Source organism: Hippopotamus amphibius, chromosome 12 (genome assembly GCF_030028045.1).
Source record: "Hippopotamus amphibius kiboko isolate mHipAmp2 chromosome 12, mHipAmp2.hap2, whole genome shotgun sequence".
In the NCBI taxonomy this organism is placed as follows: Eukaryota; Metazoa; Chordata; class Mammalia; order Artiodactyla; family Hippopotamidae; genus Hippopotamus; species Hippopotamus amphibius.
In genome coordinates this window covers 23,433,052-23,448,097 of record NC_080197.1, presented here as the reverse complement: position 1 = coordinate 23,448,097, position 15,046 = coordinate 23,433,052, and the positions used below count along the sequence as shown (strand labels likewise).

The following is a 15,046-nucleotide window of genomic DNA, read 5'->3' as shown; positions in this document are numbered from 1 at the left end:
TTATTAACAAACATGGAGAACAATAAAAAGAGGCACTTAACTCCTTTTTGCCATGAACCCAGGATTTAGGATATCGACTCAATATTAAAAGCTAAAGCACGCTACAGACAACAGCTTAGAGAGGAGTGGTATTTCCTTCAGTGTGGATATCTGGTGAAATGATTTATATATCCACACGGTGCAAACAATGCTCACAACCCCTCCACCTAAAAGCACCTTCAAAGCCACACTGGAAGTCGGTCTCTTTCCCTTTACGACCAGAATGACCCCTAACATGTTTACTGGATTTGGTCCTGAATGACTCTGGGTTGTTTCAAAACCTGAAAAACATCTTCATAAGAGGAAGGTTTCTGATCACAAAGGATATTTAAAAGAAAGCGCCACTCGTTCTGAAGGTCATTCCGAAGCAGAAGTCTCAGGCATTTTGCACATTCTTGGAAAAAGTTTGTATGTGACATTCTTGCAGATGCATCATTTTAAGAAAAAAATGGAAGTGCTTTATAGTCAGCCAGTTATCTTCAAAGGCAGCAGGGCAGATGTCACAGCTCAGTCTGCCGTGCAGTTGCTGAGCACTGGGGCACTCTTCCGTTTCTCTCCTCTAGGGCACCTTGTGGCAGAAAAGCTGCATAAGGTCACTGACAAGATTTAGAGCAATGTGTGCTAGGTTGCTTCCGTAGCTGAAGCTTGAGCAGTTTTCGAGCTGGTGAAGGATCTAACTGTTGCGTGCTTCTCTTCCCTGCAGAGAAAAGGAGCCAAAAAATAAATTTCAATTGAATTCAAATACCACTTATTGAAAACTGACTCTGGGGACACTGTACCAGACACACAGAAGGGCATTCCAATGACAAATTAGAGAGCGTCTGTCCTCAACGAGATGGCAGGCTGGTAGGAAGGCCAGCTGCAACTACAACCACGATACAATTCGATGACTAATGAAATGAAGGTATGTTTAGCAAGTAATTTAGGGCTGGAGGTCAGGAAAAGTGATGTGTCACTTAGTGGATTCTTGAAGAATGAAAAGGGAGAAAAGGCAATGGGTATTTCTTAAGTCTTGGATTTACCCAAACAACAGTTTGTGGTGATTTAATTCTCAGTCTACTGTGCTTCTGTGGAATTAAATCTCCAAATTTCCCATCAACTCTGAGTACTCACAACACAATAGTTATTGTTGGTGGGGGGGTGGTGCTGGAGAATCACCAGATACAGGCCTGACCCTCTGAGACCACACGTTTTGAAGGGCAGTGTGTATCTGAAGGGCTATTAGGTATAAAACAATACAAACTCTAGTCCCCTTGAAACAGGCTTACCGAGCTGTACTGACACCTTCCGGAAGCACTGGGTACTTTCATCCATAAAGGCGTGCAGCTGCTTCACAGATCCTTGCAGTTCGTCCATCTGCAGACAAAAGACAGCTGTGAAGTGTTAGGGTCCATGGCTTCTCTGAGGCTCCTCAAACATGTCAGGTGAGCTTCTGCTCAGGAGCTTTGCTTCTGCTGTTCTTTCAGACTGGAATGCTTATGCCAGACATTTTGCTTGCCCCTCCACATCCACACTCCACTCTTCTCCACACTGCTCTACGCCCCACCAGGCTGGACCTGAACAACCTCCAACAGGATTGCATGTCCTCTGGCTTCTGGGTGGGCCTGGGCAAGGGGGAGCCGAGTGGGAGGGAGCTGAATGAAGTCAGGGTATTTTTACCTAGGCCTGCTCCCGGAAGGGTTATCTTGAGTTTGTTGTGTCTCTCAACTGAAGGTCATGGCTCTCTCAAAGCAGCCCACTAAATGAGCCCCCGCTAGGTGCCACAGTAACTGTTCCTCCCTCCAGCTGACAGGCAATAGCTCAGCTGCTCCTAGGCCCCAGTTTTTTTCACTTCACTTTTGGTTTCCTGAAACGCACACCTTTAATATTCAGCCCCTCTGCAAATAGACTCTCCCTGAATTATCCTATATCAAATGCCACCTGCTTTCTGTTAATACTTGGGCTGATACACTACTACTCTCCAAAATGTCCTCATGGATCACTTCCTCATTCCTTTCAAGTCTATTAAAGTGGCACCTGAGCAGGGCCTTCAACCCCTCTATATAGCAACCTGCAGACCTCCTTGTACATTCTCTCCCTCCACCTGATTCATTAGTACTTATCACAATTTGTTCATTTCTTTTCTTTCATTGTCTCTCCATGTTTCTTTCTCCAAGGTAAAGTTAAATATATTTATCTAATTACACATATTCACCGGGTCTTTTAATTTCCAAGGATGATCAGGTAGCAAACAGAATAACTTGACCAAAGAAACACGACCCAACTCACCACCAACTCCATACAGTCAAAGACTTTATTCTGGTTCCGTAATATTTTCTGGTAGTCAGGCTTTGTATTAAGGACTTCACTCTGGGAAGACCCAAGATATGTTGTAGGTTCCACTTCAACTTCAGTATTTTTGGTTTCAGTTGATCCTCTAAAAATAAAACAGCTTTCAAATGATTTTATAATCATTTTCTAGGGAAAATAGTAAAGATTACCTAGGAAAAAAAAACTCCTAGGAGGCTTTCTTAACCTGAATCAATATTCTCCCATCCCACTCTAAGTATAGGCTCTCTTATTTACTTTTTTTTTTTTTGGCACACGGGCTTAGTTGCTCTGTGGCATGTGGGATCTTCCTGGAGCTGGGATCGAACCCGTGACCTCTGCATTGGCAGGCGGATTCTTAACCACTGCGCCACCTAGGAAGCCCCTAGGCTCTCTTATTAACAAGAGATTCTGAGATAATGAACCAGTATGACTATTTTTTATACCACTGGACTCCAGGAAATGCTAGGTTAGTTGACTCCACCTAACAATAACGTGAATTTACAAAAAGGACTATACTTGGGGTAAAGCCAAAGCTTGCTATTCTGAAGTTAATGTCCGTAATCTTTTACCAAAAAGATGCTGGCCCGCTTCAATTGTCTAAAATAACCAAATATAGGGAACTCCCTGGCGGCACAGTGGTTAGGACTCTGCCCTTTCACTGCTGAGGGCGTGGGTTTGATCCGTGGTCGGGGAGCCAATAAGATCCTGCAAGCTGTGTGATGTGCGGCCAAAAAAACAAACCAAAAACAAACAAACAACAACAAAAAACAAAAAACTGAATATAATGGACAGTTCATGAAAACTGATGATGACTCTTTAGTAACAACTACTACAATTTACTGAGTGCTTACTGGGTGCCAGGCACAGCTAAGCACTTTCCATTTCACCTCATTTAACACTCACAATAACCCAGTGAGGTAGGTGGTAATAGTATCCCCATTTTCAGATGAGGAACTTCAGACTGCCCAAGCCCACAGAACTAAGGAGTAGTTAGGATCTGAACAGAAAGTCTGCTTCCGGAAGCATTCCTCTTAACTAGTAAGCTATGCCCCATCGAAAGTTTTTATTTTGAAACTACTATCTTATACATTATCTTCATTAATAGAACATTTAAAGGGTGAAGAAAGTAACTAATAACCATCAATGCTTGGATTCGGGAAGTTTCTCAAACTGTATTCCCCAAAGCACCTCTCTACTGAGAGGCCACTTTTGCAATTACTATTTTGGCTAATGTTTTATAGTTATGTTTCTAGCTAAGATTCTGTTTAGAAAAAAAGCTTAAAATCAGGGCTTCCTAGGTGGCGCAGTGGTTGAGAATCTGCCTGCCAATGCAGGGGACACAGGTTCGATCCCTGCTCCAGGAAGATCCCACGTGCTGTGGAGCAACTAAGCCCGTGCGTCACAACTATTGAGCCTGCGCTTTAGAGCCCGTGAGCCACAACTATTGAGCCCATGTGCTGCAACTACTGAAGCCCACGTGCCTAGAGCCCATGCTCTGCAACAAGAGAAGCCACGGCAATGAGGAGCCCGCACACCACAACGAAGAGTAGACCCCACTCACCACAACTAAAAAGAAAGCCCGTGCACAGCTAAAAAGACCCAACACAGCCAATAAAATAAATAAATAAATAAATTTATATATATAAAAAAAGCTTAAAATCACTGGTATGGATGAAATAAAAACCTAGCACTTTCCCATTTTTAAAAAATATTTAATATTTGTTGGCTGTGTTGGGTCTTCGTTGCTGCACGTAGGCTTTCTGTAGTTGCAGAGAGCGGGGGCTACTCTTCATTGTGGTGTGCAGACTTCTCTTGTTGCGAAGCACAGGCTCTAGGTGTGCAGGCTTCAGTAGTTGTGGTGCGTGGGCGCATTAGTTGTGGCTCACGGGCTTAGTTGCTCCGTGGTACGTGGGATCATCCTGGACCAGGGATCGAACCTGTGTCCTCTGCATTGGCAGGCAGATTCTTAACCACTGTGCTACCAGGGAAGCGCCTTTCCCATTTTCTTATGCCTTCAAGACCCAGACAAAGATCCTCTCTCTCCTACACACCATCTTTCACTACCTATTTCATGGCTATGTGAAAGACATGAAAGGCCTGGCCAGGGTTCTCACCCACACCCACAACTCAAAGGCCATGTGTTCACTGAAGTCCCTTGATGTTGTTCTTGGCCCTGCCCCAGGTTGCCAGGTACAGGGCAGAGATGTGCCTGTTTCCCCCAGGATATGGAACGGCAGCCAAGGGCACAGAAGAGAGGCAATTCTGTTCTTTGACTGAAAATAGTGACAACTTTCCCTTCCCTTCCCCCTCACTTTCCAGAGATTTGATGAGTTGATTGGCCTGTAAGAATGGATTCATCATTCAATCCGTGCTAAAAGAACTGAAATCAATTCAAATCAAACTCCACAAGGTAAAAGCTTCCTATTTCCTGTCATAGACCTAACCTGGATATGATTTCTTCAGCCTCCTCCTGGTAGCGCAGCAAGAGCTGATCCCAGCTCTGACGTTCCAAAGAAAACCTACAGGATCAGAAAAAACTGAGTTAATTTTTGATCATCTCATTCTGAATCACTCAGGGCAACAATAAGTACAATAGGTGTCTTCTCTGGTTCTAAGATGTGAATAAAAAGGTCATAAAAAGATTAGAAAACATGACCAATTCAGAGGATATTAACTTAATCAAAACAAACATGAGTTCTTAACATCAAATCCACATCCTTAGTCTGTAGACTCTATTCTATGAAACTGGCCATCAGTACAGCCCATAAAATCCCAGTGTGAAGCTGTCTAATGTCCAGTGTGGATACACAAGTATTGACACATTGAACAGGATGTTTACGATTCATTTTTCCCAGGTTTAGTTAATTTCCCCAGATGAATTTAGATTTTCCAACAAAGGTTTGCTCATTTTCACTTACTTTGTTATATATTCCTTCATCTCAGCCACTGATGTTTCCAGAGTCAAATCTGATGCTCTTCTACAACACAGATAGGATGATGAGATTAACACACACTTTCCAAGAGCACTTGCTATGGACACCTTACAAAATTTCAGTGGCAATAAAACATGTTCAGAATTTAGCTTTCAACAAATATTTATTCTGGGACTAGGTAACAGCTTTCTCAGTGGCTTCTTCAACATCTATTTCTCTCACAAGTTCCAATTTGCACACGGCCAGATTAACCTTTCTTAAAATATTTGTTTAACTTTTTTCCTTGCTTAAAAATTCTGTGACTATCCACTGCATTCAGACGAGAAGCCAAAACTCCTTAACCTGGCACTTAAGGTTCTCTGTGTTCTGGCTCTGTCCAGCTCATTAACTTTGATTCCTACTTTTACCCTTTATCTATTCTGTCCCATTTAATGCCACTCCGCCACAAATATCTGAAGGTTTCAATCTCCAAAGTTTTGTTCATGCCATTTTTTAGCCTCTTCCCCTCCCACTAAATCAAAACCTTAACATCGTTTAAGGCCCAACAATACCATCTTGTCTCCCCACTTAAATTGAAGCTATCAACTGGATATGTTTTACTTAAACCAATGCCTCGGCTCTGCAGGGCGATTAATTCTAATGGAAAAACAGGAGGCACTGAAGTGGCAAAATTTTGCAGATGTACTTGGCACTCTACCTGGCAAAGGCAAATCAGCTGTGTCACCTTTCATGTTTTTCTACCAATGCCTGTGACAAACAGCCTCTGTAACCTCTGGCTGAGATGCAGCAGCCTGTGGTTTAAATATACTGCATTAAGAAAAGCTTTGTTGAGCTAAAATATTTTTCATTTCCTGAATAGCAATGTTAATTCTAAGAATCCATGGAAAGGTATTCATCTGTGACATCAAAAGCGTAGGCCCAAGTTATATGATTTGTTACAGGCAGGAGGTAGAGGGTTGGGTGCTGCCCCTGCAGAGGAACCACCAGTTTCAGGGTGGGACTGCAAAATTTCTCCTAATATTCTTGCTTGCCAACAGCTAAAGAGTGTAAGTTTATCTCCAACCTGCATGGCTAGTGAAGATCTGAAGAATGTTTTTACTCTCATCTTTCCATGGCTGCTTCCTTCTCACCATCCAGGTCTTACAGGTCTCAGTGCAAAGGTCAAATCACTAGAGAACTTCTCTGAACACCCTAAAGTTGCCCACCCCCTCAAGTCACTATCACATTTATTGACTTCTTAGATTATCACTATCTGAAATTGTTATTTTCTATGTATTTGTTTGACCATCTTTCCTATTACAATGTATAAGAAGAGAGATCTCGTTTCATTATCACTGTATCTCTAGCTTCTAGAAGAGCCTGGTACATAGGAGATGCTGGATGAACATTTGTTGAGTGCATGAACAACTGTCTAATTAAAGTAAAAAGCCTTATTTCTCCAAAGAAGACATACAGATGGCCAACAGACACATGAAAAGATGCTCATTGTTAGAGAATTGCATCATCGCTAACTGTTAGAGAAATGCAAATCAAAACTACAATGAGGTATCACCTCACACCCATCAGAACGGCATCATTAGAAAGTCCACAGGGAGGGACTTCCCTGGTGGTCCAGTGGGTAAGACCTCGCACTCGCAGTGCCTGGGGCCTGGGTTTGATCCCTGGTTGGGGAACTAGATCCCATATACCACATGCCACAATTAAAGATCTTGCATGCTGCAACAAAGACCCTGCGTGCTGCAACTAAGACCTGGCATAGCCACATAAATAAATAAATATTAAAAAAATTTTTTTCGTAAATAAATAAAAATAAAAAGTCCTAATTCGGGGCTTCCTAGGTGGCTCAGTGGTTAAGAATCCGCCTGCCAATGCAGAGGTCATGGGTTCTATCCCAGCTCCAGGAAGATCCCACATGCCGCGGAGCAACTAAGCCCATGTGCCTTAAAAAAAAAAAAAAAAAAAAAAGTCCTAATTCAATTATAATTCTGGACCAAAGGGGAATTGCCCTTACCCTTCTGAATCTTCAAAACATTTCTGTAGAGTTCCATCACTTTCCAGTTTGTTTGCAAAATGTTTCAACTCTTCAGAAAGAGAAGATGCTAGAGAGAATAAAATTATATATTGTAAAATAAATGGAATATCCATCAACAGAGAAATGGTTAAGAAGATGCAGTACGTATATACAATGGAATATTACTCAGCCATAAAAATGAATGAAACTGGGACATTTGTAGATACATGGATGGACCTAGAGACTGTCATACAGAATGAAGTAAGTCAGAAAGAGAAAAACAAATATCATATATTAACACATATATGCAGAACCTAGAAAAATGGTACAGATCAACTGGTTTGCAAAGCAGAAATAGAGACAAAGACGTAGGGAACAAACATATAGACATCCAGCAGGGAAAGTAGGGGTTGGGGTGGGATGAATTAGGAGACTGGGATTGCCATACATACAATCTGAGCTGAGGTGGTCTCAGCTCTAGGGTCCCCTGTTACATTCTCGCCCATTCAAAAAAAGTGGTATAAATATGCAGGAAAATTTTATCTTTTTTCTTTGGGTAGGTAAAGATAAAATGAAAGACAACTCCTCTTTATAACATTTATAACAGTGGTTTTTACACTTGACTGGTGAAAAGGCAGTTAAAAAGATGTATCTGCACTGACATTTCATTCTTTTCAAGAGATTTGATCTGCTGGCACTGGGTGGAAGAACATATTACAGAAGTCAGTTAATGGTCAAGAGTGTAATGAGAAATGTTGGAGGCAAAAAAAGAATTATGGGCATGAGGTAAAAACAGGTCCCTGCTTAAACGTGGAAGAGTTCACAATTAAATTGAGATGAGGAATGCAGAGGGGAAAATATATGTGAAATAGCTATCAAAATAACCTGGACATATCTACTCCAATTATGGTGATAGTGCAGCTCTGAGATAAACAGCTTTAACCGGCAAGTAAGTCTGAGTCCATGTAGTTTCTAGGTCTTTTAAGTGGGTAACACTGAGTATTTCTGATCTGGATGACTGTGTAATGACACTGTAAGGAAAACAGCTACTTTCTAGAAAGCTGAAAATTGATTCCTAGGCAAGAATATTTGTAACTTTCGTCACAAACAGCTAATTTCCTTAATATATAAAGAGTTCCTATAAAAATCAATATAAAAGAGCCAATATTCCAATTTTTAAAAATGAACAAAGGACATGGACAGACAATACAGAGAAAATAAAGTACAAATGGCTCTCCTCTAAAAATATGAAAAAATTGTTATCCTCTTCAAAAGAAAAAAACAGATTAAAAGTACCAAAAAAAACCTTTATCACCAATTAAACTGTAAAAAATCTAAACTTTTAGTTATAGTATAATTACACTAGTTAATTCCAATCTAGAAATTTATCTTATTTTAACTTGAATATGTGCCAAAGGCTTGTATAAAAAGGTATTTATTATCCATTCATTGCAATAGCAAAAGACTGAAAACCCCAAAAGTCCAACAATAAAGAACTGGTTAAATCAAATGTGGTACATTTATAAAATGGAGTATCATGTAGCTACTAAAACGTCAAGACAGCTCTATAAGTGTGATATGGAACTATCTGCAAGATAAATTAAGTTAAAAAAAAAAAAAAACCCAAGGTAAGGAACAGTGTAGAGTGGATTAGTCATTTGACTTGAACAGATAAATGTTTAGAGATGCAATAAATCTCTCTGCAATGATACAAAGAAGCCGGTGGCTGTGGTTGCCTCTGGGAGGAGAGGAACTGAGACTGCGGTCACAGTGGAAGAGAAGCTTACTTTTTACTTTTAGACCTTCTGAACTTCATAAACATATATTCTTATCTTTTTAATGCAATTCCCCAAAAAAGGAGGGGAGCTGGTTTTGTGAGGCAGCAGTTCCTGTAAATGGGGATCCTGGGATCAACTCACTGATTCAATTGATCTTAATAGAAGGTACAGACCAAGGTCAAAGCTCACTTGTCTAGTCTTAGCAACTTACCTTTGGCTCTAAAACTTTCAAGACTGAAGCCCTCAGTGCCCCTTAGGAAAGGTTCAAGTTTCTGAACAGAGAACTAAATAAAGAAAAGCATTTTCAGTACAACAACCAAGATTCCCCAGGTCAGTCGTGAATTCATATAATTTTATGATGTTTAATAAATGTGAGTAAAACATAATTTAATTCTACACCTAAGATTTTTCATATAAACAAAACAAGAAAATAAAAAGGTAAGGGAAAAACTCTTTGTTGCCTAGACGATATGATTTGATTTCTGATTCACAAAAAAATGGTCATTTAATTCATACATATGACTTGCTTATGTCTAAACAGATGTGATCACTAGTTAGCCACATAATACCCACTTAGAATGCAGCCAGACCTCAAATGTCTGCTTAAACTTAGATTTGACCTCCACCCACTTTAAATTCCCATCATATGCAGCCAATGAGCAAAATACACCAGACCGGGGAAATCGGACTGTTCACTGCTCAGTTAGTGGCAGTAGCACCAATGGGACTGGTAGAGACTAGTCCAGAGACAAGTCAACTGCTGGAATTAAATTTGGTTTTTAAATTAATCTCACTAGAAAGAAACATCTTTTTACTCTTTACGGATAAGTCACACAGTACTGATCTCTCTTTGGAGATGTCACGGTTAACAGCTTTAAGGAAAAAAAAAAAGAGAGAAAGAAAGCATTTTCCTGAGACTTCCTTGGTGGCACAGTAGTTAAGAATCTGCCTGCCAATGCAGGGGACATGGGTTCGATCCCTGGTCCGGGAAGATCCCACATGCCTTGGAGCAACAAAACCTGTGCGCCACAATTACTGAGCCTGAGCTCTAGAGCCCGCGAGCCACAACTACTAAGCCCGTACGCCTAGAGCCTGTGCTCCACAAGAGAAGCCACTGCAATGAGAAGCCTATGTACCGCAACGAACAGTAGCCCCTGCTCGCTGCAACTAGAGAAAGCCTGCGCAGCAACAAAGACACAATGCAGTAAATAAATAAATAAATAAATAAATAAATAAATAAATAAATAAATAAATAAATAAATAAAAAAAGAAAGAAAGAAAGCATTTCCCAATCCTGAGACTCTCACCTGAAAACTGGAAAGCAGGAGAGAGCCCAGCCGCTTGCTTTCTGCTATGTTGACACTGATGGATCTGCAGAGCTCTGACATAAAATATCACCACATTGAAGAAGCTGGGTATTCACACAGTTAGAACAGTAAAAAAAACCTGAAAAATTCCTCCCCTCGATGCAGTCCAACTTAAGAAAACCCAAGCAGCCTTCTCTCATTAAAGGGAGAATTCATACATAGTCACATCTAATGTGTTCAGGATCACCAAAGAATGAAATTTATCCACCTGGGCATCCTAACTTTAACAAGTTATTATAAGAACCTCTTATGTATTACATTAAAATCTTGTGTTCCTAAACAAGGTGGACAAAAAAATAATTTAACTTCTTTTTATGTTTTATATTCACCATTTGAATAAAGGAGATGGGAATATTTCAGTATTTTTATGACAGGCACTGCAACGTGCTTTAAATACACTGTCTTCAGAATCTTCTTACAAACTATGAGTTCCATTTTACAGATGGGGAAACTGAAGCTCAGAGGGGAGAGAACCTGTCTGAAGCCAGAGACTGGTGGGGCCAGAATTCAATCCTGAGTTCATCACCAAAACCTGTGTTTTTCCCACTAATACCATGCTGCCTCTCTATAAGGACCTAATAATAACCTTAATAGTAATTTGATGAAAACTTGCTATCTAAAAGGCATTTTATTAAATGCTACACACACCTCATTAAAACTTGAGGCAAGTATCTTATCAATTCCATTTGACAAACGCTAGATAATAGGCCACACAGTGAGTCAGCCCAAACTGAATGGGCATTTTACACAATTATACCACTGAATCCTCAAACAACTAAAAGATGTAGATACTGTTTTTTTCAATTATGTTCATTTAAAAACAATTATTATACAGCAAAGGAAATTTGCTTTGTGAATTAGGAGAGATACATGTCTTTCTGCCCTCCAGCTTCAGCTAGCTGTGTTTTCAAAGTTCTTTTGTGCCCTCTTTTGATTACTTCTCCTTGCTTTTTGTCATGAAAAACAGGGTACCTTCTGCCTATAACCAAGGAAACTTGGCAAGTGGCTGGGAATAACCAGGAGATAACAAATCTTATTATACATCAGTAATTTTCTATTACACAGAATTTAGGTCCACATGCTCTGGAACAGAGATGAAGGTAAGGGTAATCAGGAAACTGAAGTCTCTTGGCACATCTAAGGAGTAAAGCGTATGAGCATAATTGTGGTCGCAATCTTCTAATATGCTACATGGCTGTTTTTACCCAGATTTCCTTTTAAGCATCAGAACATCTGGAAGTGAGGTAATGTCTTTAAAATAATCACAACAGCTTAACACTTGAGCTATTTATTTACTATGTGCCAAGTACTGTGTTATATATCAACTCATCTAATTCTCACACAACCCTGTGAAATAGGTATTATTTCATCCCGTTTACTGATGAGGACCGTAAGGCAAAGGAGGTTAAGGAACCTGCTCGAGGTCACACAGCTAGTAACTTCTTCCTGGAATGTGCAACTTCCCACCTTAAATCTTGTACTTCAGTGCTTACTGAGATGCTATTATAAATTCACACAAAATCACATTCAAATACAGCATGTCTAAACTCTAGGTTTTTACCCTAGATCTTTTTATATGCTCTTCCCTCTGAGATATTTTCAGTTATAAAGCCTAAAATCAGGTAGCAACCCATCTACCTTCTGTTCTACTTTTGGATATGAGGCAGAAAGCCACAGGAAGAAATCTTTACTTCCAGTAGAGGTGAATGTTGAACATTCACTCAGCAGAGGTGAGTGTTGAACGAATGTAAATCAGATTTTCTGTCCATGATATAGATGACAATGGGTAGATAATAACATGATATCAATAGCAATGATACTGAATACTTACTAGGTGTTTGACATCAGTACTTATAATCTTAAACACTCCTATAAATGAGGAAACTGAAGCTCAGAGAGGTGAAGTGATTTGCTCAGTCACATAGCTAGTAAGTAGCAAAGTCAAGTCTATCTTTCTGCCATACCTCACTGCCTCTTATCTGAGCTGGAACTCCAGTCTTATGTACATAGCACCCCACCTGTAATGCCCTGATGAAAGGGAGGCAGTGACTTCCGCCGGTTCGTTTCTTTCATACTTGCTCGCCGCCAGGACTGCCTCCTGTCTTGATGACGGGCAGACTGCTCTCGGGGGGACAAACAAAGGGACCTGGATTGAAGTCTTTCCTGGTGGCTGAGGTCACAAATTTCCCCTTTTTTAGGGCTAGAGCCAAGGTGAATTTGTCCTTTTGAAATGCCTTCAGTCATCTCCAGGGAGGTGGATGATTTACAACTCGCTTTTGCAGGGCTGGCATCTGGTTCCAGCTGATGATCATGAGTCTTAGATGCCACTGGCTCCTCTTCTAGCACTTGTTATAAAAAAGTCAAAATACAGAATCAAACCCATCACAATTAAGTATCTGTACAAAAAAGTGGAAAAAGGAAACGTATGCCCCAGATCATGGAAACACTGAGGAAGCATCTCTGCAAATACATGAATAAGTGATTTCAGATCCTCCAGGAGCCAGGAAAGTATGTAGGTAAAGCTCAGGAACCTGAACCCAAGGCAAGAGGTACTGAATTTCACTACAATACTCACCTTCTACAATCTCTGATCTAGAAGTCATCTTGGGTGGAGAATTCTGAAAATAGGAAAACAAGGTGATCTGTTCTCCACATTTCAGTCCCAGTCTTGCTGGGGCTTTACTATCTCAGAATCCGTCTTGTGCTTTCTAGTCTCTTTGAACTGCCCCTCTTTGCCCCATGAAATTCTACCTGCCTAACAACGTCCAGCCCAATCCCAACTCACCCACCTCCTCCAGAGAACATCAGCAGGGCTCATCACCGCCTGCTCTGAATTTCTACATAATTTATCACTAGAAATACTCATATCTTCCTTAACACACACCCCATCTTATTTCCCAATTATTTTGTTTAACAAGTGCTTAATTGCATAATTCAACTGATGGAATTACGATCTGCATGGTCTTCAAAACATGAAAAATCATGGTATCCTTTATTTATTAATTCTACAGATCCAAAGGCCGGCCCATTCTACTTCCAACAGTCTCTAAAACTCTTCCCTGTTTCCAGTTATCTATTTAGTTCAGCTCTCATAATTTATACCACTCTCCCCACCACTCCCAAGGAATCTAACAGCCTCTCCACTAGCTTTTCTTACATGTAGCATTGCTCCTCTCCAATCCATTCTTTAGACAGCAGCAGAGATTCCTTCAGTGTACTCAAACACCTTCCAGAAGCTAGTCCCAACTACCCATTCCTGCTTTCTCCTGCCACTCCCATTCCATGCCCCACTTTTGAGTCTTTGCACAAATTGCCCGTAAAAACTTATTCGGCCCGGCCAATTGAGCTCAAATGTGAAGATTTCTCACACCACTTCTCTTTAGCAGAGTTGGCTGCTCCACTCTTAGGTTTCCCTAGCACTGGCTGTAAAGCCTCTTTACATGTCTGTCTCCCTGGCCAGGCTGTATTCTTAGTGCCTGTTACAGACCACTAGCCGACTGGAAAAGCGCAGGGACACGACGGAAGCACCTCCACATCTTCCATGCTTCCCCCTCCCTCGCGACAGAAATTGGGGGCGGGGCGGGGCGGTACTTAGCAAAGAGAAATGAATATATGTGAAGGGACAACATGGCAAAGAAAACAGAACAATGAGGGGTAGTAGGTCAAGGATCTAAAAGAGAGCCTGCATAAAAACAGCAACAAATGGTCACCCGTCAATGCTTATTACATGCCAGGACCTGTGTGTTTATGTAAACACTCATTTCCATCCCTCTCCTGTTTAATCGTTCCCACAGCTCTGTAACAAATATCATCAATTCCACGTTGCAGACAGGAAAACTGAGGTTCAGAAGGGCCAAAGCCTGGCCCAAACTAGCTATGCGGCTAGCCTGGAGCAGAGGCAAATTTCGAACCCTGGCCTGCGACCCACTCCCCGCCTTCAACCACTGTTTTGGAGTCTAGACCGCGGGCTCTACAAACAGGCCCCGAGCGAGAGGCGCCGCCCGCCCTCGGGTCTCCTCTTATCCGGAGGTGGCCGCAGCGCCCCACCTAGTCCCCGCTGTCGGGGGTGACGACAGGTCAGGTCTGGGCCGAGGTGTCCGACCCCAAAGAGGCTGGTGCCGGGGTAAGCGGGGCCCCGTCGGGGGAGAGGTCTGCGGCTTCCTGCTCTCAGAGCGACGCCCGTCTAGCCCAGAGCCTCCGCCCCCGAAACACTAGGCCGCAGGTCACTCTCCGCGGCCCCGGCTTACCCCTGGACGTCCTGCGCCAAAGTGACTGCTCCTTCCTGGTCTTGGCCAGCTGTGCGATCCTCCTCCCGCGCCGCCGCCGCCGCCACCTGTAAGTAAAACTCCCGCCAGCCAAGGGCGCATGCGCGGCCCGCAGCCTCCAGGGCTAGCTCACGCGCACGCGCAGAACGCCGGCTTCCCTCAAGGCGCATGCGCAAACCGGTGTTCAGGGTTCCTGCTGCTCCGCCCACTTTGTCCAAGTTCTTCCCGTCGCTGAGGTGCCGAAAGTTGCCCTTTCCCGGCTACTCAACGCCCAGGGAGTCACTAACTGGGCCCCTTCACACCAGCGTGTCCTTTGCGACCAGTATGCCTAGAGCCTTTCTAA

The 15,046-nt window shown here is 42.0% G+C and overlaps 1 protein-coding gene across 2 annotated transcripts; it reads right to left on the bottom strand.

Moving 5' to 3' along the window:
- Positions 1 to 250: 250 nt before the first annotated feature.
- On the bottom strand, positions 251 to 14,802 carry DSN1 (DSN1 component of MIS12 kinetochore complex). Of its 2 annotated transcripts, none has more exons than XM_057701303.1 (11): positions 14,686 to 14,802; positions 13,014 to 13,056; positions 12,457 to 12,783; positions 10,379 to 10,452; positions 9,283 to 9,355; positions 7,294 to 7,381; positions 5,268 to 5,327; positions 4,794 to 4,868; positions 2,308 to 2,455; positions 1,308 to 1,395; positions 251 to 736 (listed from the first exon to the last, which is right to left on the bottom strand). In XM_057701303.1, exons 2-11 carry the CDS (start codon positions 13,039 to 13,041, stop codon positions 633 to 635), a joined length of 1,065 nt encoding a protein of 354 aa, XP_057557286.1. In that variant the 5' UTR covers positions 13,042 to 13,056; positions 14,686 to 14,802; the 3' UTR covers positions 251 to 632. The 2 variants fall into 2 exon arrangements, with proteins under 2 accessions (XP_057557286.1, XP_057557289.1); XM_057701306.1 differs by having other exon boundaries at positions 12,457 to 12,556; positions 14,686 to 14,770.
- Between the last annotated feature and the right edge of the window lie 244 nt (positions 14,803 to 15,046).